The 22,733-nt window shown below is 39.9% G+C and overlaps 4 protein-coding genes across 4 annotated transcripts in view; 2 read left to right on the top strand and 2 right to left on the bottom strand.

Moving 5' to 3' along the window:
- The window catches only part of LOC308129111 (zinc finger protein 385A-like), a 35,091-nt gene extending 32,171 nt beyond the window's left edge, over positions 1 to 2,920 (top strand). The window contains exons 6-8 of the mRNA XM_080494895.1: positions 509 to 696; positions 889 to 975; positions 1,087 to 2,920. Coding sequence (XP_080351021.1) covers positions 509 to 696; positions 889 to 975; positions 1,087 to 1,314 — 503 coding nt within the window. The 3' untranslated portion in view covers positions 1,315 to 2,920. The remainder of the gene's footprint in view (positions 1 to 508; positions 697 to 888; positions 976 to 1,086) is intronic.
- Positions 2,921 to 7,345: 4,425 nt separating this feature from the next.
- On the top strand, positions 7,346 to 8,527 carry gpr84 (G protein-coupled receptor 84; the record flags this gene model as incomplete). Its single annotated transcript, XM_080495438.1, has 1 exon — positions 7,346 to 8,527. One exon carries the CDS (start codon positions 7,346 to 7,348, stop codon positions 8,525 to 8,527), a length of 1,182 nt encoding a protein of 393 aa, XP_080351564.1.
- Positions 8,528 to 9,448: 921 nt separating this feature from the next.
- Positions 9,449 to 17,897, bottom strand: stat2 (signal transducer and activator of transcription 2). The gene is made up of 24 exons (XM_080494374.1): positions 17,777 to 17,897; positions 17,101 to 17,232; positions 16,876 to 17,020; positions 16,255 to 16,353; positions 15,835 to 15,927; positions 15,654 to 15,732; positions 15,421 to 15,500; positions 15,171 to 15,322; positions 14,812 to 14,970; positions 14,630 to 14,719; positions 14,471 to 14,530; positions 14,323 to 14,343; positions 14,154 to 14,247; positions 13,888 to 13,935; positions 13,699 to 13,782; positions 13,462 to 13,560; positions 13,221 to 13,356; positions 12,892 to 12,944; positions 12,598 to 12,683; positions 12,008 to 12,144; positions 11,697 to 11,885; positions 11,296 to 11,350; positions 11,026 to 11,117; positions 9,449 to 10,357 (listed from the first exon to the last, which is right to left on the bottom strand). The coding sequence occupies exons 2-24, from the start codon at positions 17,229 to 17,231 to the stop codon at positions 10,113 to 10,115; spliced, it is 2,427 nt and encodes an 808-aa protein (XP_080350500.1). The 5' UTR covers position 17,232; positions 17,777 to 17,897; the 3' UTR covers positions 9,449 to 10,112.
- A 3,248-nt stretch (positions 17,898 to 21,145) lies between these two features.
- apof (apolipoprotein F) lies at positions 21,146 to 22,459 on the bottom strand (the record flags this gene model as incomplete). The annotated part of the gene is made up of 1 exon (XM_080495437.1): positions 21,146 to 22,459. The coding sequence occupies one exon, from the start codon at positions 22,457 to 22,459 to the stop codon at positions 21,146 to 21,148; it is 1,314 nt and encodes a 437-aa protein (XP_080351563.1).
- Positions 22,460 to 22,733: the final 274 nt, after the last annotated feature.

Raw genomic sequence — 22,733 nt, 5'->3', positions numbered from 1 at the left:
GAATTTTTCAATTCATGAAGTTAAATGCCCTTGAAATTGATTGAACTCTGCTAAAAGATAGGAATTTAAAGTAATAAAAAGTAATTTGAGTGACATACTTGAGAAAATGATGATTGTAATTTGATGATTGGTGTGTTTATTGGGTACACATTAACACTTGTCAGTTTTAAGGGGAATGTTACGTCTTTAAAAAAAGAAAAATCAAGGTAGTGCAACTTGTCTTGTTGCTTTCAATAAAAAATATTGATCACACTTGATTGAACAAATTTCACAACTTCACCATTGTCATCCCAAAACATTATAATTTACAGGAGCACAAATGTTTGAGAAAACAACAATTGCATTTTGACTTGCTCCATATTTGCTCAACGTTTTAGATGTCAGGTGGTTTGCGGAAGTCAGATGTTAAGTTTTTTCTTCAGACACAACATCAAAACAGTCTACGTAATACGTCAAGAGTTATTAAGTGCATGCACTGTAACATGGGCTCTCTCTATGTTTTTTTTAGGTACTAAACACAAAACTATTCTGGAGGCTCGAAGTGGCCTGGGACCTATAAAGGCTTACCCACGCCTGGGTCCAAAACCCAGCTCTGAGCAGGGAGGGGAGATGTCCTCTGACCCCAACACTCAGGAACGCACCTTCCACTGTGAGATCTGCAATGTCAGAGTCAACTCTGAGCTGCAACTTAAACAGGTAAAACAAGAGCAATTTCAGATTTCTGACATCCGCCAAAATGTTTCCGGATCACCTACAGGAATGTAATGGAATCTTCCATGGCCTAATAGACATAGACATAAAAAGAAAGAAAGATAGAAAAAGCCAAATGGACATTCTCAAGCAACTTCAACATCCAATATCTGTTGTTTCCCTGTTTTTGTATTGCAGCATATATCTAGTCGGAGGCATCGGGATGGAGTTGCAGGGAAACCGAACCCTCTCCTCAGTCGGCACAAGAAGCGCACAGATTTCCTGGTATATTTACAGTTTGTCTTTCTCACATCCTGCGTCATCAAATCAAGATAATTTATGCTTATTCCTGAATGCGCGTAAGATTCCTGAGATCTTTTTTTGTCTCCTCAAAAGGATCTTCCAAAAACTCTGGGGGCCGGACTTTTACCAAATCCTCTGGCCGTTGCAGCAGCAATGGCAGCGGCAGTGTCCTCAACTCAGCTGGCACTACGTGCCCAGGGCCCGACCTCCCACCCACACCCACACCACCACCTCCTACAGGGAACCCCCCTGAGCCTGCTGAGGCCAGCCCCAGGCCCCATTCGCACCACGCATGGGCCAATCCTCTTCACTCCTTACTGATGGTGACAGAATGAGGCTGAATCAGGAAGAAGCACACTGTGAATTGGAGATTGGCAACCATGTGCCATCAAGAGCCAAATCAGCTGGTATGGCTACAGCTGATCTTTCATCATAGTAAAAACACTGAACATAAGTATGACTCTTCATGGTGCGTTCTGTTGAAATGTATGTTTCCTTCCTCTCCAGTTTTCCCTTGATCACTTTACTCTCTTGAACTGACTTTGCGGATAGTTTGAAGAGGAACTTACAGGTTTCTGTAAAGCACGGACTTCTTTGAGCATCAGTCTGAAACTGACTCAATATCTTCATCTATCATACAATCCTCCATCAGACTTAAAGCCCTACCTCTTTTATGTTTTTAATGTTCATCTCTGCAAGGATTCATGACAGTGTCAATATTATCAGCTATGCCCACGGGAGTTAGATATAGTAGTTGCCTCTGGTGTTAACTGGTACCCACGTAGCTGTTTAGTGGAGACGACCACAAAAGATTTTGCATTTGTGGCCTGTGAAGTGAAGTAATACCCAAGATTTCCATATTTCAATATCACTTCTACAACTTATAGATATCATTGCTCGAAACCTCTGCCCACATTTTATTTGAGTTTTTTTTTACTGCAGGCAGAAATAGTCATTATCGGACATAGAAAGTCAAAAAGGAGAAGGTAATGGTGTGCAAAATACTCTATGTCTTAAAATGTAAGTGATGTGTGCATCAACTGCATTTAAGGTTTGTCAAATGTTGAGTTGTGAAAAAAACTAGGAGGGAACTGGTGCACTATGCAGCTATTAGTGTTTATTCTCATTGTGTGTGTACAATACAACAAAATCTGAGAAAACCTTAACTAAAACATTTGATGTATGATGCAAACAATCAAGGTAATTCCCTGTTGAATGCCTGGATCGTACCTGAATTGCCGATTACGACAGTCCAGTGGGAGAAAGTCAAAGCACAGAACTGTAATTCTCTGATGAGAATCTATATGTAAGCATCATCGTTGCATTTAAAATGACACTCCATGGTTTTGTTTCATCCGCACCACACTGTGCTAAATAGAACAGATTTTGGTGTCTTAATGGAAGCATTGCAACACTGGGAGCACAGCAGGACAACAATCAATTCATGACTTTAGTTGCAGGTAAACTGTCAATATAAAGATGACCACATTTCACCACAGTCCAATAGAAAGACAGTGGGATGAAAGACACCAGCATTGCGCTCTTGAGGCAATAGAAAAAGGACCACATACACAGATGAGTAGTTGCGTGCAATACAAAACAAAAAATAATATTAAAAATTTTTTGATAGTGTTTTAGGTCTGTTGTGGAATTATTAAAAAAAAAAAAAATGTTTAGTTTGTCTGCTCTGCCTTGTGTATTCCAATCCTACAACATCACCCAAAGTAAACCAGTGAAACCCGTCACAACTTGTGAAACAATAGAGGGAAGCTTTAGGAAACAGAAACTGTAGCAATACCTTAAGCACTTCTGCAAACTTTACTTGTTGACTGCAATAAAAAAGAAAATGTCTACAAATGTACTAAATGTTATGTAGGAGGTGTATTGAAAATTTATTGTAAATGTAGATTATTAAAACAGAAGAAATTGTTTGGGCTTCCTAATTCTATATGAAACCATTAAAGTGAATTTATGGTTGTAAAAACAATTGTGATTTGTGATTTTTTTTCTTTTCTTGGCATTAATATTTTATATTACACATCATGATGTTTCAGATGTAAGTAATAATTAATAAGCGAAGTAACAGACACACTAAAGTACATTCCGACAACTCAGGATCTGACGTTACTTTACAGGTAAGTAAAGAAGGAAACCGTCTTTGATGCAATATTAGTCTAAGACAGCAAGGAATCAGACAAAAACAGCACACGAACCCAATACCTGAATTGTCTCGTAACAGATTAACTCCCTTATAATGCGTCTTCTGCTGTCTTCATGTCGGTAGTTTGTCTCGGCTGTTTTGTTGCAGTTTCTTCTCATTGTCGTTGGTTCATGTAAAGTACGATATCATGTGTTCCCCATGTACTTTCCATTTATCTGATTGAGTTTACTTGTAGTAGTGATGAGCAGATTTATTCTAAAATAGCTACATTTCTATTGGAGTTATTATTTATTGGATAAATGTTGCTTCATCGAAGTTAAAAAAAAATGTATATGCTGCTCTATTTGATGCTCCAACTACCGACAAGTCGAAGAAGAAGAAGAAGAAGAAGAAGAAGAAGAAGAAGAAGAAGAAGAAGAAGAAGAAGAAGAAGAAGAAGAAGAAGAAGAAGAAGAAGAAGAAGAAGAAGAAGAAGAAGAAGAAGAGAATACTGTTCAACTTTTTTTTTATTGCTATAATTTCTAAATAAAATGCATTCTCTTTCACCACATACTATTCACACACATCCACACACACTCAATAGTATCGTACATCACAAGAGTGTGAAAGTGAGTGGTTGACTGTCTGCCTCTCTGAGTTTGCCCGGTGATGGACTGGTGATCTGTCCAGGGTGTACTCTGTCTTCGCCCATAACCAGTTTGAATCGTCAACAGCGCACTTTGACAAAATGGTAGAGAAGATGCATGAATGGATAAAAGGAATGCATACCCTACTTTTCCAAACATTTACTTTTTCTTTTTTTTTTTATTTCAGTAACTCTTTAGCCATGTAAACAAGAACTTGTTTTCAACAACTTGCCCAATAGGGTAAGTTGCACCAGGGATGACACAGACGTGGATTTGTCTATGATTAGATGATCATTTACTGCTGATTCTAGAACCAGAGAATGTTTAAAAAGAAAATCAAGCACACACACCTGGCCAAACCTGTCAGCTGACACTGAAAACAAGTTGGCGGGGGAGCGCTTGCTGTGTGAATGCCTTTTGTTGACCTATATACTGATTTGTCTTAGCTGACAGAATGCTGATTAACCAAAGAAATCATTGTGATGTGGGATGAACTTTTCTCCCGCTACAGTCCTCCAGTTTAATGATGAGAATACTTTGTGGTTTTGTGAGTCTGAAGACTTCAGCATACTGCATCCCATCTCTCTTGACTCCTGCTTTCACACTTCAGATGCACCATGTTTCTGTTCTCACAGTCTGCCTGGCTGCAATGAATACATATCTCTTGGTTGTGGAAAAGGTTTGACTCTCTCTTTCAGAAGCATTTTGCAAATGGATCCTGATTGAGGCCACGAGGCCTGGTCAATCCACATCACTCTGGTATGCATTTGAGACACATATAACAACAGCTTACATTTGTACCAAAGGGCATCTTTACACCGTCATTCTGCTCTGTTTCTACTTTTATATTAACCATTGCTGTGTTGTCCTTATTCATCAGTATATCAAAACGGTGGTGGCTTCACTGACACATACTTTATTAATCAGAGCGACCTGGCATGAAAATAGTCATTTTACACAAACTTAATTTTTTTTTATAATTAATTAATTAATTAATTAATTAATTAATTATTAACAACCAGCCAAATCTTAGTCTTACTGGCAATTTCACGTAGGCTATTCAGACTAGTTTACTAAGTTCCTGTACAAAGCATGCTAAATTTAATATTTGCACAAAAAGGTTTCCTTTTTCAGTTTGTGTGCGTTTTTGCATGTGATCAACAAGGAACATTACCATGAACAGCATCGCATGCAAACAGGGGTAGTCAAATGATGAGTTTGCCTGCTTTATTCTTTGTGTTGCCCATAAAGACATTGGCTCAAGATGCCAATCCCCTATAACCACAAAATGTAATGTTTAAGTTATATAGGTTGGTGGAAGAACGTGTCAAACATTTCAGAGCATTGCAGGAAATAAATAGGAATTTTCAGAAATGTCAGACTGGTTAGAACAATCTGCATCTCCCTCTGGTGGTCATCTCCCTGATCTGCACCCACTTCTTTGTGATAAGGCCCATCTCCAAGGCTAGAAACTGCTCTGGAGGAGTCAATGCAGTCAGCCTTTGTGAATTTGGTATGCCCAGTTAATAAGAAACCATTTCAAATCACAAGTCAAAGTCATGTTTAGCTGAAGACCATTCCATAGAAGTCATTTCTAATACCCCCATATATTTCCCCTCTCTTATAATCATGTTCTTCTTTGCTTCTACACCTCATTCAATTGCAAATGATATTATTAAGCTTGAAAATGACTTTTGAGTTTTGTTTAACCAAAGCTGGAATTCCAACATTCAGAGCTCCTGCTGTGAAAACAGTGGCATTAACGGAAATATCAGTGTATTAATAATATCAACAAACTATTCAATTTCATATTGTTTTTCCAAAGGAAAGACAAAATCAGTGCTTGACTGATATTTGCTTGTGGCTGGCATGCTGCTTTGCATTAATACAGGATTACTTGTCATAGAAATAGGAAGCTTCAAAGCAGCAGTTGAATTTGTACCTGTTACAGGGAAGCTCCATCAGGAAAATACAGTAAGTGATTAAAATGTACTTACTAATTTACTTACTGCGCAGTTTTCTGTGTCCTATTGGTGGTGTTTGTATCACTCCTTTGGGATAAATCTGACCAACTTGATGAAGCTGTTTACTTGTAAGATAAAAGTTTTGACTCGGATACATTAGTAAATTGTTATACCATTTAATGTCAACTGTCTCACACCACTAATATATCTCAAGTCAATGTTATTTTTCAAAAATAACCAAAGTGATTGTAATTATTTTAATGTATAAGACAAAAAACAGAAACAAATGTAGAAACAACGAAGGATAATAAAACCAAGGACTGGGAGGAAGAAGACCCTCAGAGAGGGAAGGTGGGACGACACCATCTGAAGATTAAAAAACAAATAAAATAATTGAATGCAGTCTAAATTGACAGCCAGTGGAACAACTGTGGAGGGAAGGGGCGTAATGTGCTCTCATTTATGATAAAGTGTAAGTGTGGTAAATCATTCTAGACAAAACATGATGAATCTCACCTGCGGCTGAAGCACAAGGCCTGAGGAATAAAGAAAAGCTGTCCATACACTTACAACTTGAAAAGCATGAACACAAATTGATCTATTTTTATTCCTGTTATTTATATCAGTGCTATATTTTCTATTGCTGTGAAAATGTGGTGACACAGCATTAAAAATCATATTTCATCAAATGAGGAACTGCAGAGATCTGCTTGGTGCCAGAGTAAATGATTAACAGTAAATGATTAACATAAAATATATCAACATAAACATGAGACTGAAATATGCTTCACCAAGATGACATGGCTGGTTTTGCATTTCACTATTGGAGAGAAACAGCATTTTAAAAGAGCATTTTTGGAAAACCCCTACAACACTCTGTGTTGTGCAAAGAATACTTTAGCAACAGAGCAGACGCCCACTAATAATCATCAGCAGGAAGGGAAGTGTTCAGTAAACCAGACCACCGCAGAGAATGACACATCAACGCTTCAACAACTAGAAAGGCAGAAAGGAATCTGTGAAGGTGAGCAATTCATTGCAGTTCTATTTTAAAAGGGGATCTTTAAATCACCCCACATATTAAACTGGAAGGAAATATTGATATTTACTTATTAGTTATTGTTGAAGTGTTTTATTTTGGTCCAGTTCAGTAGCATCTTGTTTTATTTAAATGCTTCAGAAAGATAAACTTTTAATTTGAAACTAAACCAAAGAGTGTCAAATATTTGAATATTTAACAAAATTATGGACAATTGTACACACATTTTATATTTTTCTTAACCTATTGATACTATCATGATAAGTAAAGATCTTGTTCATATTATAATATTCAAATTATTCAAATCTTGCCAATACAAATATATACAATTATTCTAATCCTACAGGAAACTATAAACTTCCAAACAAAGAAGAACAAAATACTTGTATTGCTTTTCACTCCACAAACCCCAGTTCCATTGAGTGAGCGGGCTTTGTTCGTGAGGAAGTGGTGAACCATGAAGTCAACCAGTAACTTCCTTTTTCCATCTGCACAGCAGTGAATTTGATATATTTGTGTGCACACAGAGCAAAGAGGTTAATCTGCATATCGTCATACCAGGATGCTGATGAACCAAACAAACCAAACAGAGGAGGACCTCTTCTCCTGCCACAGCCCTTCAGTCGAAGGCTACCGTTACTTCGCTGTGCTGTGGGGCTGTGCTGTAACCATCACCGGCACGGTGGGCAACCTGATGACCGTGCTGGCCTTCGTCCTCGACTCAAATCTGAGGACGCGTTTCAATGTGCTCATTGTCAACCTGGCTCTGGCCGATCTCCTGTACTGCACCGTGCTGCAGCCCATCTCCGTGGACTCCTACCTCCACCTGCGATGGCGCAGCGGACAGCTCTGGTGCACCGTCTTCGGTCTGCTGCTGTTCCTCTCAAACTCGGTTTCCATTATCACTCTCTGTCTGGTTGCGATGAGTAGATATCTGCTGGTTGCAAAAAGGGCTGTGTTTGACAGGGTCTTCTCCAAATACAGTCTGATTTTACTCCTGATTTCCTCATGGGCACTAGGCCTGATTAGCTTTGGCCCACTCTGGTCAGTATATGTGTTTGTGCCACAGGTGTGCACATGCAGCTTTCATCGCACCAGGGGCCGCCCTTACTCCACCATCTTGCTATTTCTCTATTTCTTTGCTGGTCTGGGCTGTGTTGGCGTGTTCTACCTGCTGATTTACAGGCGCGTCATCATTGCTTCAAAGGCTCTGCGTCGCTACAGGCTCAGTCAACGCTCATCCAGGAGGAAGCCACCATCCTCGGCTGAGGGAACCAATGACAGCGGTGTGGAGAGTGGCCTGGCAAAGACAAGTATGTCTGAGCTCAGCAGCCAGGCAGATACTTCTCAACATACCAAGACTTCCTGTGAAAACATTCCCCAGCCCACCCAAAACCCTGCCACAAGTGCCAACACGGCTGAGACAAACATTACCCATACGGCTCCCTCCTCACACTCAAACACTAAAAGAGATGACAGTGAAGTTAAGCGTGTGACACACATGTGCTTTGCCGTTTTTCTTTGTTTTGTTTTCTGTTTTGTGCCCTTCCTGCTCCTCAACATAGTTGACAAACACGGCCGAGCTCCACAAATACTGCACATGTTCTGTGCCAACCTCACCTGGCTCAACAGTTGCATCAATCCGGTGCTCTATGCCGTCATGAACCGACAATTTCGACAGGCCTACTACGTACTGCTCACCAGGCTTGCTTCAGCCTTCACCTGCCGCTGGTCCCGCGTTTAGTTGCAGACTTTTCTGATTCCTGCCTATGCCGTCTGATGTTTCTTCTGATATTAATCCAATGTGATGTTATTTACTAGGCACACATGAGATGGCACATGTACTGTTGTTTGAATTCAATCACTTTTAAATTATATGGTTTTCATGTGTGATGGCTTAGATTTAGGACTGATTTTTTATTTTTTTTTGGCATCGTTTTTGTTTTCAGTGCATTTTTTGTAGGTCTACAACCATATGTTTGTCTTATAATATAACACATTTTTTGATGCATAGTTTTAAAGTATACAATATTTCTGCTGTATGCAGAAATATTGCTTAAATAATTTTTTGATTTTAATTTTTAATTTTTTTTTTTTTTAAACTGTCAGTACAGGAAATGATCATACAAATGACCCAATTCTCTCAGTGATTCAGGAAATTATGACTGATGTTTGGGCAATAAACTTCTTCTGCTGATACTTTATGACTAAGCATGATAAAACGATGATTGGGACAAGACCTCCTAAAAAAAATATGAATGGGGCATGTTCAAAATGTGACTTTTCTCTCTTGTTCATATACAAAAAAGACACACTCAACATATTTGGAAATTCCTAACATGTTCAAATACACATTTGGCCTGTGGCATTACGGTGACGTGGTAAATGTTCGTATTTGCCGATGCTCTTTACCAGAAAAGGTATGTCAGCAAGTGTCATTTACAACATGAGATGAAGGGGTAACCTTGTGAGAAATTCTTAAATTATTTGGCATCTTTGTAGACGAGTAACACCAGGTAACATAGAAACCATTAGAGCCGGAACACTGAGATGGGCTCTACTTTTCAGGGAAATTAACCCAGATAGAAAAATTACAGCCCCGACCTATCATGTTTATTTATCAGATGCTCATTGTGATTGAAGTCACTTCAGAATCAAACCAATATAATAAAAAACATTTTAATTAAGTAAAACAGAGCAGTCAACAGTGAAACGCACTACTTGACAATATATACATGTTAAGAACCTAATATTGAATGAATATGACTATCACCAATTAAACATTTGTGAACATTAGCTTTGTTGTCAATGTGAATGTGAAAACCCTTTTTTTTTTTCAATTCTATGAGCAGGTTAGCAGAATAGCACATGATGAATATAGTTGAAGTGCCATACTATTGACTACATGATTATGCAGAAGTATTATCCAGTTATGTGCAGTCTATGCAATGTGCTGAACACATCACACCAAGCTTTCACATCATTGTGCCACAGTCAGTTTGCAACATCATCGCATGTTTGATGCAAGCAAGGTCTGAAAATGAAAAAAGAAAAAGTACATTCTTAAGTCAGAATCTTTGAATTACTTATTTGCACCAACATGAATAAAAGCAACAAAAACAAATTCCAATCCAATGAAAAATGAACATAGATATGCAAACTGATATGCAAAGGTCATGATTTGTTTCCAACTACTTCAGAAAATAACACAAATAAGAGCAAAGTATTGCAGTAACACTAAATTGGCTATGTACATGATACTTTTTAAAGTATATTCAGTGAAAGCCGCTCAGGATAAAGCTATGGACAAGTCAAGCATTGTAGTTCGGTCAAATATTCACAGAATATTCCAATGGGAGGGTAATCCCACAGGACTGCTGCTGTAGGAAGTTCAATGCTTGAAAGCCAAAGTCGGGCAGTGCGGTCACATCTGGCAAGATGTCAGTGTCATCAAAAAGGTGGGGGTCCTCGATATATGCCAGAATCTCCTCTTCTGGGGAAGAGCCACTCAGCATGGGATCAGGGAGACAAGTCTCCAGTAGCGTTTCCAGAGGATGGGGAAGCCCATCTTGATCTAAAAGCACAGAAAGAAACAAGGGAGGGTCGATGTTGTTGTGACGTAGCGTTGTTCATTTGTGTTACCGATTTTTTTACTGAAGAAGTGAAAATGAGAACTCTGCAGCCCCGCAGCACATTTGTGCTTTTTAAAGGAATGGTTCAATGTTTTGTTGGACATGTCCACAAACCAAGTGACTGATGACTCAAAAAATGACATGACAAACTGGAGCGCACAGATTTCTCTAATTAACTTAAACTTTTAAACATTTAAAATGGTAGAATGATCATTAGGCAAGGTCAAAATATTCTAGACTGAAATAAAATCCTCCTTTAAAAAAAAAAAAGAACAGATGTTAAATCTATTAAGTTGACTTTGCATTCATTGATTGATTTTTAGGAGGTGCACCAAGCAATGAAAAATGAAAGCGTTAACAAACGTGTGTTAGTAACAAATTGGTTTCGTGCAAAGAACAATCACACCCTTGCCCTCTTATGTTCGACACACCAGAAGCATGCAGCAAACCCCAAAAGATTGAAGTTAGTGGTCCAACTATAATTTAAGACGGTATTGGACATGCTATAAGGTTTCAGTAGAAACAGTGACAGAGCTGTTTAGTTGAGTGCGAACGATTTGTTTGACACTCTATTTGGATGGATTGGACAGCGAGGAGAGCCATGACTCACCAGCTGTCTCTCCACACGGGCCATTGTTTAGCTCCAGGCCTTCACCCTGTGTCATGTCAGTGGACATGGGTGACCAAGCCTCCAGTGTGTTCCTACATGACCAATCACAAACAGTCATTAAAACCAGTTGCTCATAAAAAATGTTTAATGTTTTTTGGGTGCACTATCTTCTAAGACGGAGGGTATTTGAGTCTGGTAGTATTATAAATAACACACTTTGTTTCACGGGTGAAAAAGCAGCTTCGGTGCAACATGAGCAGTTGTACTTACTCCTTCGAAACGAACACCAGCTTGGTTTTGATGTATTTTATGTAAGGACTGTCAGCTGAAAGAGGAGAGATTGAAAGGCATTCAATGGTTTTAAATGGTGGCTGTTAAAACTTTGAATGTCTGAAAGAAACGACAAGGTAAGGCGCTTTCACAACTTCATGGTGTGGCTGGTCACGTGTGAACGCAACACTTAAAGAGAGGGTCTCAGTACAGCTTCAATCATGCTCTGGTGTCGGGTAAACTTCATAAACTCTCAAATGTCAATAACTCATAGAAACTGAGTCCAGTAAACACTTATGAATCGAAGCAATAAAATCCCATATCAAAGAGTGCGTTACACAAGGTGCACAACATGCCTTTATGCTTCATCGTCATGAAACAACCAAAATATCGAGCATTACCTCCAGTCTTTTCTGTGTAGTATTTTTGAAAAGCCTCATGTTTTGGAATGTTTGGATACAGGTAAACCAGAGGGTTGTCTGGGACATTATCAGCTTCAAAGATCTGGAAATTCCGGATGATTTCATGAAAGGGGATTTGTGAGAGATCGACTTTGGTGAAGGGCTGGACTGTCTTCACGTCTGGCTCACCTAAAATAGAGCAGGGGCGTGGAATAAGAACGGTTAGTTTGACCAATGTCACAGGCCAACTCTTTATACTTTAATCTTTCATGCATCAGCTTCATATCATTTGCACAATAAACACGTCCCACCAGTGCTGGTGATTTCCACCCAGGAAAAGGTGATTCCTCCGTTGACACTCTCGCTGAAGCGCAGCAAAAATGTTCCTCTTTGTTTTTTCTTCAGGAGGGACTTTTCTTTGCCTTTGCTCACAAATCCCATGATGAGGCTATAAAGGCAAAGAAAACAACAGTTTCACAAACTTAGTTTGAAGAACACAGGCTGAGAGTTTGACAAGTGCATGAATCATTGTTCTCTTCATTTTTTGTTTTTGTAATCAGGCGCCATCAACAAAACAAACATGTCCTCTGCCTCAAACCTGTGCTTCAGTGAGAGGTGATTCAGTTGCACATTTAAAATAGATGGCTAAACTTTATCCTCACCATTTATTTACCTATGGAATAGTTGTAAATGTCTACCCTATGTAGGAATAATCAAAATTGACATTTGTAGAGTGAAAGACACTTTTACTTCGAAAAAAGGAGAGCGACTGATTTATATTTATTGGGCCCAAACTTCCATAATTCATTCTCTCCTGACAACAGAAGAGGGGGAACGCTTTTCACCACTTGAAGAGCTGCACTCTGTATGAGCCCTTGACTTGAATGTTGCACATACATACCCTTCCCTCCACAGTTGTTCCAGATAAGTTTTCACCATAACTAAGATGCCGTCAAACCACACCCAGAAAGTGTCTGGAGCATTTTCCTGTAACACAAGTGGTCAACACTTGCACACTTACTGTATTTTTAATCCCAAGAAACAAACAATCTACTGCCATGCTAGCTTCTGAGTGTGAAAATGAAAATATAACTGCAAGGAAAAAAGACTTAATTATATCAAACTAAAGGTGAATAAGGATTTTTGAGTAATTACAGCTACTTTGTGTTGAGCTGTTTGAATTCAGGATTCTTACCTTGTTGAATTTTGACCAAGGCACGCTGCAGGTGTCATAGTTAGACAGCTTCCCTGGCAGGATAAAAATATAAAACAGTCTCAATTATAGCTCCTGGACATGTTTACGGTAGTGAATAAGACTGCTGTTGAGAAATTATTACATAGAAAATAATCGGACGCATCTATTTAGATTTAACCAGTAAGAGGTATCCAGGTCTTAACCTTAGTGCTACAAGTGTTACTGTCTTTTAACTTGAGAAAAATAAAAACCCCAATAAAAATTCTAATCAATTTTGAATTCAACAACAACATGAAAGGCAGCGGAAAGACCATGGTATACAGATTTACCGAAGAGCTTCTGTGCGATCATGTCCCGCTGAGCACCATCGAGACCACGCTTAGTGGCAGACAGAAATTGCCAGCTTAGCATCTCCCCAAACTGAGGCCACGGGGCAGCAGGAGTGTTTGCGAAGAACAAAACATCCTGTAAATAGCACACATTACAAGACATGTATGAGATTGAGTTGGAATGGTGTATCTGTGTTAATTACAATGCAAAATAGTATGTGTGGGAAGGACAAACTACCACCTTGGGATTCTGACGGAGCATGTTGAACCAGAGTACAGATGCCCCGGCACTCTGCTGCTGGCTGGAGTTGGAAATAATCACCACCGGGAGTGAGGAAGCCTACGTCAAGAAAGACAACTTTTAATTAGGCTGCAATTGTTTTCATAGAAATGCACTTCAGTGGATTTTCCTTTGGACTGGACTCATAAAGAGGTGAGCCATGACACTTTAAGGGAAGCACTTAAGAAAAAAATCCACCTGCAGTTCAACAGACAATCCTTTCATCTCAAAGACAGTGTTGAAGTAGATGAGGTGGAGCTCTTCAGTAACACTTAGAGAAATCTATTGACAGCAACAGAACAGACAAAAGACCAAAGGTGAACATCTTCACGTCTTGGAGGGACTGAGGTAAATCACTTGCATGAACAGCTTCCAAGGTGAACTTACATCACTGGCTACTTTATTACCAACTCCAGACTTCTGCTCCTTGAGACTCTGCAGACACAAGACAGATCACTGAATTACTATCTAACATGACAGTATTACTCCAGCCCATTGCCATTTTAAAAACTAGCTATCCAGAGATATCTTACAAAGGCTTAAACAACGTGACAGGGTTTATCGTTAGAATAACTCAAATGTTGTGGGGTACTTCATTAATCGTTTGAGTTGTTTTCCCAACAGCTCCTCTCTTTCAAAGCATGTTAACTCACCAGATGTCTGAAGTCTGCTACCATGCCCCCAGTGTGGCTCTCTGCCATGTACAAGGCTTTGGTTTTCGTTCCCAGGACATTAAAGCGCCGATAGCTGCAGAATTATGTGTATAATCTCAAAAGCTGTCCTTGAAATAAAATTTCACATGAAAGCTGAAACAATACTCACCCTTTGATCTGTGGAGCCTCCCTAATTTCAAGGATGAGAAAGGCAGGTCAGTAACCACAACAGGAACGTCTCATCCTCTAATTGTTTAGAATTGAGTATCTGAATGCAGATGGATTCCTTTTGAATGAGCCGAACTACTTGTACTAACCTGTCTATTGACACGTCAACTGTCATGCAGTGATTAAGCTCAGGAAACTTCACCAGAAGTCTAAAAAAAATAAAATAAATGGAGTAAGACGTGGAAATATTTGAAAAAACTAATGTAATCTCTATACATTTACATGGGACAATAAAGTGAGACACCAACCTGGTCTTGACTGAAAACTGGACAGTTGTCTTGAGAACCAGCGGCCCTTTGCCCGGAGGCATGGAGGGTTGACTTTCAACCACCAAGGAGCTTTATTAGACAGAATATGGAAAGACAACCATGTCAGTGAATTTGAAACTGAACTCAACCACAGTGAGAAAAGTGAGTCTTAATAACAAAACCTTTGGAGCAAGTCTTTTAAAAGCTGGTCTGCCTTCTTCTGCAGAGCGGGTTTTTTATCTTTCACGGGGTCGTTGTCATAGGTCACTTTTCCTACCAGCTCCTCCAGCTTACTGAGGAACTCCCGCACCTGAAACAGATACACTGCCACACAGGTGAACCTGAAAAACAAGAAGAAGAACACAAAGATTAGCTGGGGATGAAAGAGGTGGTTGGCTGAGATGAAATTTGATTTCTGTGTGTTTTTCACATTCCTGAGATAAACGTTTCAGCAACTTAAAGCGATGATGGGATGGTCGCTGCAATACTAGCTTTGTATTTCATTCACAGAGGGATTTCTAATAATCTCTTCACAAGATACCATTTCTCAAGCTGGTCCAGGCAGACGCTGTCTGGAGCACCGATGCAGGATTTCTGCTGCCTCCTCTGCCAATCTGCCAACTCCCGATTCACCAGCAGGTGGATCAGCTCCTCAATGCGATCCAGAAGCTTTTTAAGCTCTGACAATATGCCCTGAAAAGCAGTTTTACATGAAAAATGTCACAAGATTTGAAAATATACAATTCAAGTGAACAAGGTGTTGTTGTAAAATAATGAAGGCCAGGTCATACTTTTCTGCAATCATTGAGTTTGTTGAGAAGCAATTGGAGGACTTTGACTTGGTCGTTCCGAACGGCCTCGTCAACCACAGCTGGTTGAGTTTCCGAAGTGGGATGAGTTTCCATAGATGACAAAACCAAACATAAGAACTATTTAGCTGTGATTCTCAACCACTTGTTAGTCATCATCCGTTAGTATTGTTAGGACTTGCAAAAAGATCAAATCCATTTTGAATCTGACTCACCCTCCAACTTGTGAATTTGATATTTAAAATCAAACTCATCTTGCTGCTCCTCCAGACAGGTCATCGTGTGCTCCATCCCCTACACACCAAAGAATAAAGAAGAAAGAAATAATAAGTGATCCCCTGCGATCTTTCATCTATGAACAACAACGTGATAATATCGCAGCAAAACATCGTGCACCTGCATTTCATCCCTGAGGCTCGCCATTTTCCGATGGAGGTCCTGTTGACTGCTTGTGTCCATGGGCTCCTGTTCCACTCGCAGATGTTGGACCTGAGACAAAAAGGAAAAAGGAGTGGATGACAGGTTCTACGTCTGTCAGATGGAATGCTTTGTGATTTTGTAGTAGAAAGGAAGCACCCGAGCGAGAGACACAGTTAAAAACAATAAGCCTGCTTGTGGGAACATCTTCACTTTATAGAACACAAACTTGGTCAAGACAAAAGTTGTCATGGCAATTCAGACCCAAAACCATAAGTATATGTATTTCTTATGATTGAACTTATAACCAAGTAAGAAAATTATCAAATTATCGATCTTGAACCTAGTATGTTTTTCCTCCACACGGCACACAATAAGTAAATGATGTGATGTCCCAACCTTTCCAATCATTTCTTCATCGTCCAGAATTTCTTTCTCTTTGTTCAGATAACACTGAATTGTGCTTGCCAAAGCACACGGGTCATCCTGATACTTCTCCTATAAAACAGAACACATATGTATTATAATTGGTCATTAAAATTGATTACCAAAGTAAACAACGAATAAAAGTTTTGATGTTTGAAGCCTTCACAGATATGACAACATGCAGAGTTGTATACATTGATTTTCACCGGGGACTCTGGTTTACTGTGTCAATAAAAACTTATTTGACATTTTAAATTCCTTGTCGGTTCTAAAATCTTTGGCAGGTGAGAACATGATTGTGATTGTATGTGTGATTATCTGTCTCTGTGTTTGCTCTGTGGTGGTTTGACACCTACAGTCAGCGGAGATCGACTGAAGATATCCCATGTTGGATAAAGTAGAACAGAAGATGGATGAAGGGTGATTTACATCTTTCAAAGGTTACTGCAGAAATGCATGGACTTGAAAGTCAGATTGAGAGACGCAAGGCTACTATTATGTAAATGATTGTGAGCTGCTCCGAACATCCATGTGTGTAGTACCGAGAGTAGTTATTTCTGGTTTAACGCAAAATAGAATATTCATTCTGCAAACCTGAAAGTTTTGTTTGTAACGTCTTATGTTGTGCTGCATTAAGAAACATTCCTCCTGGATGAAGCGACTGTGTTGATTGTCCAGGTTCTCCAGCAGGACCTGAAACAGCACCATTGCGAGGGCATGATCTCGTGCCGCTCGCTCCCTAGGAACATGAGTCAGGTCATGAACAGGGTCACATACAGTGGCATAGGCCAAAGGGTAATAGGAATACTGCTGTCTTACCACTCCTGCTTTTCTATCCAAGCTGACAAATAGTGCCGCACATCCATAGGAAACACATCGCTGACATAGAGGTTATGTAGCTGCTGTTTCAAGCCATCAGGCAGATTTCTCAGTCTTTCCCACTGAGCCATCCTGTGGTTGGCAAACGCAAACATAGAGAATTAAAGATAAGCAAAGCTATTCTGATGATTAACAGATTCAGAAAAGGGAATATGGGCGACATAGATTTACATTTATTAGTGCACATTTACACATTTTGATTTATGAATGTTATACCACCGTCTAACTATAACATAAAATATGTGTGTGTGTGTGTGGGGGGGGGGGGGGGGTAACACTTTTTAATACGATTTTTCCAGGTTTGTTTTCGAAACTTCAACCCATAAAAGGGTTACTGATCGTGTGTGTGCAGAGAAAGAGAGCTAAACACCTCCCAGGAACATCACTGACCTACTGGCACTGAGATTAAATGTGTACACGTCGGTGGAGTGAACAAAGTGCAAACTCCTGAATGATACAAACCAGGAACCATTTCCGAAATGAGATATAATCTATGACTTGTTAAAAACGCCACTCGAAGCTGCGTGTCAAGTCCACGATCATGCACTACTTTATCCTTCTTAATAGATCTAATTGTAGAACACTACAGACGGAGCTCGATAAAGCTTTGACTCACCTTCGTCCAAGTTTTCAGAAGTATCCCTCCAGCTGACATACAAATAATTATGCGTGCATAACCAGCTCAAGTTCCTTGCTAACGATAGATACTGTTGGATGGTGGGGAAAACAAAACAACCGACAGCTGAATCAGGCGTGTTCATGTCGTATCTTCCCATTTTTCGGTTCCGTGTCTCTTTCATTGGTTCCCAGCTTGTCCCGCCTCTGTCGCGCTCAGAGGTTTCAACTAGGCGCCATTTTGGCTCTAAAGTAGCTGGTATCAACGCAGATTTAGAACCAAAATGTCAACAAAAGAGTCATAGTTTCATTAGTGCGCGCTCGCTGTAAACTGATTGGTCTCGTTGAGGACTCAGTTGCAGTTTCTATTGGTTAGTATTGCATGTCATTCTTCACTCCGGGGCGTGGTGAGCAAAATAGAAACTTACGGCCAAGTTACATTGAATATTTCCAAGAAGTGACGTTGTGAAACTGATGGAGGCAAAGGAAGCGTATGACGCAGTTATAGACCGCAAAATAGGTTGTATATCTCTGAAAATTGTCCCTGCAGCTGTGGAAAGTATTATAATTACTTCAGTGTCACATGCCTAGTTTATTAAATAGCCACCCACACATACATTTAACATGGGTCACGTGACTGTATATAGAGTTTGGAGAATATTATTTGAGGTTTTACATGGGTTACATGAGTTAAACACGACACTTATGTGTTTGTATATACTGCAGATGTGCACATAGTATGCCCACAACGTTGTGTGATTATTGCACATTTATTTTTTGGTTTATTTTACAGGCTCATAATCCAACATGATGATTTACCTGGGTGGTTCTACCAAAGGTTAAACTAATTGATTTGGGAAGGGGGGATGTCAAAAGTGATCAAAAATAAATAAATGAATTAAACGTTGGCACCCATGTGTATTTTTAGTAATTAGACCCCTAAATACTACAATGTAGAAAGTTTGTAATTAAGAAATTTTAATTATTTATTCAACTTGCTTCTCTTTTCTGAGTTAATTCTTCCTCTTGGTCAGGTGCAAGTGACTTGTACATTATCCACTACCAACAAAGATGTAATGCTGGACACGATGGCTACATTATTTTATTGAACTTGCAGTTCCTCGGTGCAGCTGAGCCATTCAGTAGAATCCTATGTAGCTTCTCAGGTGCAGGATTATAACTTCTTCAATCATCACAATTATTTCAGTCTTTATAGTTTTGGAAATATATAGAAATAGCCTGAAACTGATAGCGAGAACACAATAAGTTCCACTTTAATAAATGCATCCCTTGTTTGTGTACCACTTTATGCCTCACGGGGTTGTTTGGCACTGTGGCACAGGAAGTCGATTCCATTTGGGTACATCATGGCCAGGTCACCCATTCACACACTGACATTCACACTTGACAGTTTGATTTTTTAGAAAAGTGACCATGTGAGCCAAGAAAAGAAACGAAAGAAAACATAAAATTGCAAATATAATACACTTATTGTTTAAGGCTTTCATTTTTAGTTTGCGTGCATGGCTTCCCCGAATCTTACACTTGTGCCATTTCCCCTTTTCATAATGGTATTACAACTTAAATTATTTTTTAGAAAATTGATATTGTTAAAGCTCATAACATATGACATCATCACGCAATGATACAACAGTTTAAAAAAAGACCGCACGTTGTAGTCAATGAAAATATATGTACTTGACAAACATTACACAATTATTTGAATAATCAAATATTTACTATCTTGACTGAAGTCATCACTTTATTTATTGTATCTTATTATAGCAGAAATGTTTGTTTTGCATATTAACAATTTAAAAAAATATTCAGCTGGCAGTGATCGTTTTCACCCAACTCATGAGACATTTGCACCGCGTCCCTCAGTTTCCACTCTCACCAGTAGATGTCTCGCTTCACCCGTCAGAAACAATGGTGCTATATTTGGCCTTGGGAAATTAAGTGAGACTTATCCAGAGGTAAACGTGTCATCATCTCTTGACCTTCATCTTTACCAGACAGTTGCTTGAGACCAAATCATGTATTTTCCAAGCAAGGCCTGACCAAAATGGCAGTACATCTGATCTTGTCTTTATACATTTTCAGTTTAAAACTTACAATAAATGAACTTTAATAAGGTAATTTTTCATGTGTAATTCGGAGTGAATTAAATTTGAATAATTATGCATTTGCCAGACAGACAAGTTCACTGATTGTGGATTTAGAAGGAAAAGTACAAATGTATCTGTTTGGTAAACATGTGCAGACATCAGAGTTCTTGGAATAAATTATAAATCTGCCTAACTAATGGCATGAATTACTAAACTGTGTTGAAAATATTTACTTCAACTGTCAACAAATGTGTTGATAATGCACAGCAATAAGCAGATACCATGCTTTGTAAAATGTATTGATATCATGCAACTCACAGGTGAAATGCATCAATACAGGTAGTGAGGGTAGAAATTGGCCACCCGTCTGTCTCAGAGCCAGCACCCATTCTCACAAACATAATCAGCATTAAGATATGTCTGGTAATTACATAATAGTGTAACTGAAATACTGGCATATAGCATCCTGGTTGTGGACTCATAAAAATCTTCCCACCATGGCCTTCCTCTATAATTTGAATAGAAAATGTGATATCTTGATATGAGATCTCTTCACCTGGTCAAAGTGAGCCTCTAAAGGAAAGGATTTGACAAGATAGCAAACTAACACTGACAAACACTACATGCACACAAGTTTAATATAAAGTTTATTACCATTTGGGAGAAAAAAATAGATAAAACAACTACAATTAGTCATCAATCTACTTTCCCTGCAATTGCACCAGAGCTGTGAGTGAGACTCTGACCTGACAAAAGGTTTGATTGGAGGAAGAGACCAAACAAAAGGTGAATGTTTACTTTCCTGAGACCAGTTCTTCAGTGCTGCCCAGTATGATGAATCCTTCATCTACATATACACAGATATATCAAAACATGCTTAAAGCTCACTGTGTGAGGTGATGGATTATTTTGATTGTTTACTGATAAAATGAAAATCATTTAATCATCTTTAATTTTAAGATTCTATGTTTTATGGAAAAAAAACAACTTTATTTACACATGGATTGACTATCAATTTCCAAAAGACTTCATAATTGTTGTGTCACAATATGGTACATTGCATATTCATATGCATAGTCATTGTACTCATATTGTTAAATTAAGTTTGTGTGCAAAATCTTTATCGTCTCAGAGCAAGGGTGTGATAGTCCTCTGAGAAATATGTATCCTGTGAGTTACACTTCAAATCAATTAGAAAAATAAGACGTTATTAGCCGTTACTTGGTAAATATGCTTTAGAGGGTGTGTGTTGATTCCTCAGTCTACTGGATGGTGAAGACGCCTTCCTCCCAGCTGGCTTGGTTCACCACTACATCATCTTCCTCCTTCATGGAATTCAGCAGATACCTGACTCCAGCCTTCACGCCAGTCTTTACCCCTGCCCCCAGAGCATAGCCTGCCACCCCCGCCGTCCCACCTGTCGCTACCATCAGGGCATCTGTTCCAAGGTCCACAGCGCTGAGAATGGCTCGCTGCTTGGCCGTCTCGGAGCAGTTGACCGAGGCATAATAAACCGCTGTGCCGAGGTTGTAGAGGGTGCTGACTGCAGGGATCCACTCCACCACGTTGTACACACGCTGCTCACGCTTGTTAATGCAGCTGCTCCCGGGGCTGCGCTTCATTCGTGCCCCCAAAGTTTCGCTGGTCCAAACGTCTTCGCCGCATTGACGAATCCAGCATTCGGACTCCGCGCCTACAGATGGCAGGACGCGACTACCTTTCTTCAACACTGCCTCGTACAGCCCAGGAGTGAGAGGTCCGGTGCTGGTCACCCCAGCACACTGGACTCCCAGTTTCTCACAGCTCCTCACAGCATCCTCCAGTCCACCCATGCCTCCTTCCACAGCCGTTCCTATCAGTATGGTTCCGTTCATCCTGTTCCAACCCTCACAATGCCCCTCCTGCGGAGATGTGCCCTCTCCCACCACTGCCAGCTGCTGGATGTTGTACATCACCGCCTCCATGTGTTGCCTTGCTTGATCTTTCTCTGAAAATGAAGATACTGATGGAGGTTCTATTTTGGAGTTGCTCATCCTCCCCTCTATGAGCCCCCCCACTTGCACCAGTAGCGCATTTGTGTCTGCCACTCCCAGGAGGTCGTACAGTTTCATCGTCAGGGTCTGTGCCTCCTTTGAGCAGCCCACCACCACCAACACAGGCACCAAAGAAAGACCCAGCAACTCCTGGGGGAATGCAGAAGACAACGGGTCGTCCACGGTGCTGGCAGAGAGCAACTCCTCGCAGCTGACGTTGCCACGAGCTTGGAGATGATCTTGAATTTTTCCCTGAAGGTTCGCTCTGAGAACTGACGTTATCAGCGCAGCAGATGGCAGTCTCTCATCCTTTTGTGCAAGCACTGACTGCTGAGTGGACTTTTCTTGGGGCAAGAGACCAGGCTGGTATTGTGACACTGGAAGTGATGAATGATCCAGTTGAGCCATCTCCTCGTCCTCCCGAGAGACTTGAGCTCCTGGAGGTAGAGGCGTTCTCGTCGTTGGAGGAGGCGGGACCCTACACAGGACCTGCTCACTCAGCAGGAGCTGAATCACTATCAGCCACTTCAGCCTTGAGGACATCATTCCACTCGCGACAAAGCTTTCTCTCTGATGAGTCTACTCAAAAACAGAATGAAAACAATTAAAGTGGCAACATTAGTTTCTTCTTGCACCTATCCTGAATTAGGAACACCTACATATTCACTGTTACAATTTCATTTAATTCACATAATTTGAGGCCTTCTTCGATATATATTTTGTCTGTGACTGTAAATCAATTATTTGCTAGTTATTAAAACAAAGTGAATATTGTCAAGTTACTGTATTTTTTTGTTTCTCCTGCACAAGTTCACTG

Source organism: Blennius ocellaris, assembly GCF_963422515.1.
Source record: "Blennius ocellaris genome assembly, chromosome: 4".
NCBI classification, from domain to species: Eukaryota; Metazoa; Chordata; class Actinopteri; order Blenniiformes; family Blenniidae; genus Blennius; species Blennius ocellaris.
Note: the sequence above shows the minus strand (reverse complement) of the source record. Positions and strands in the feature narration are given on the sequence as shown.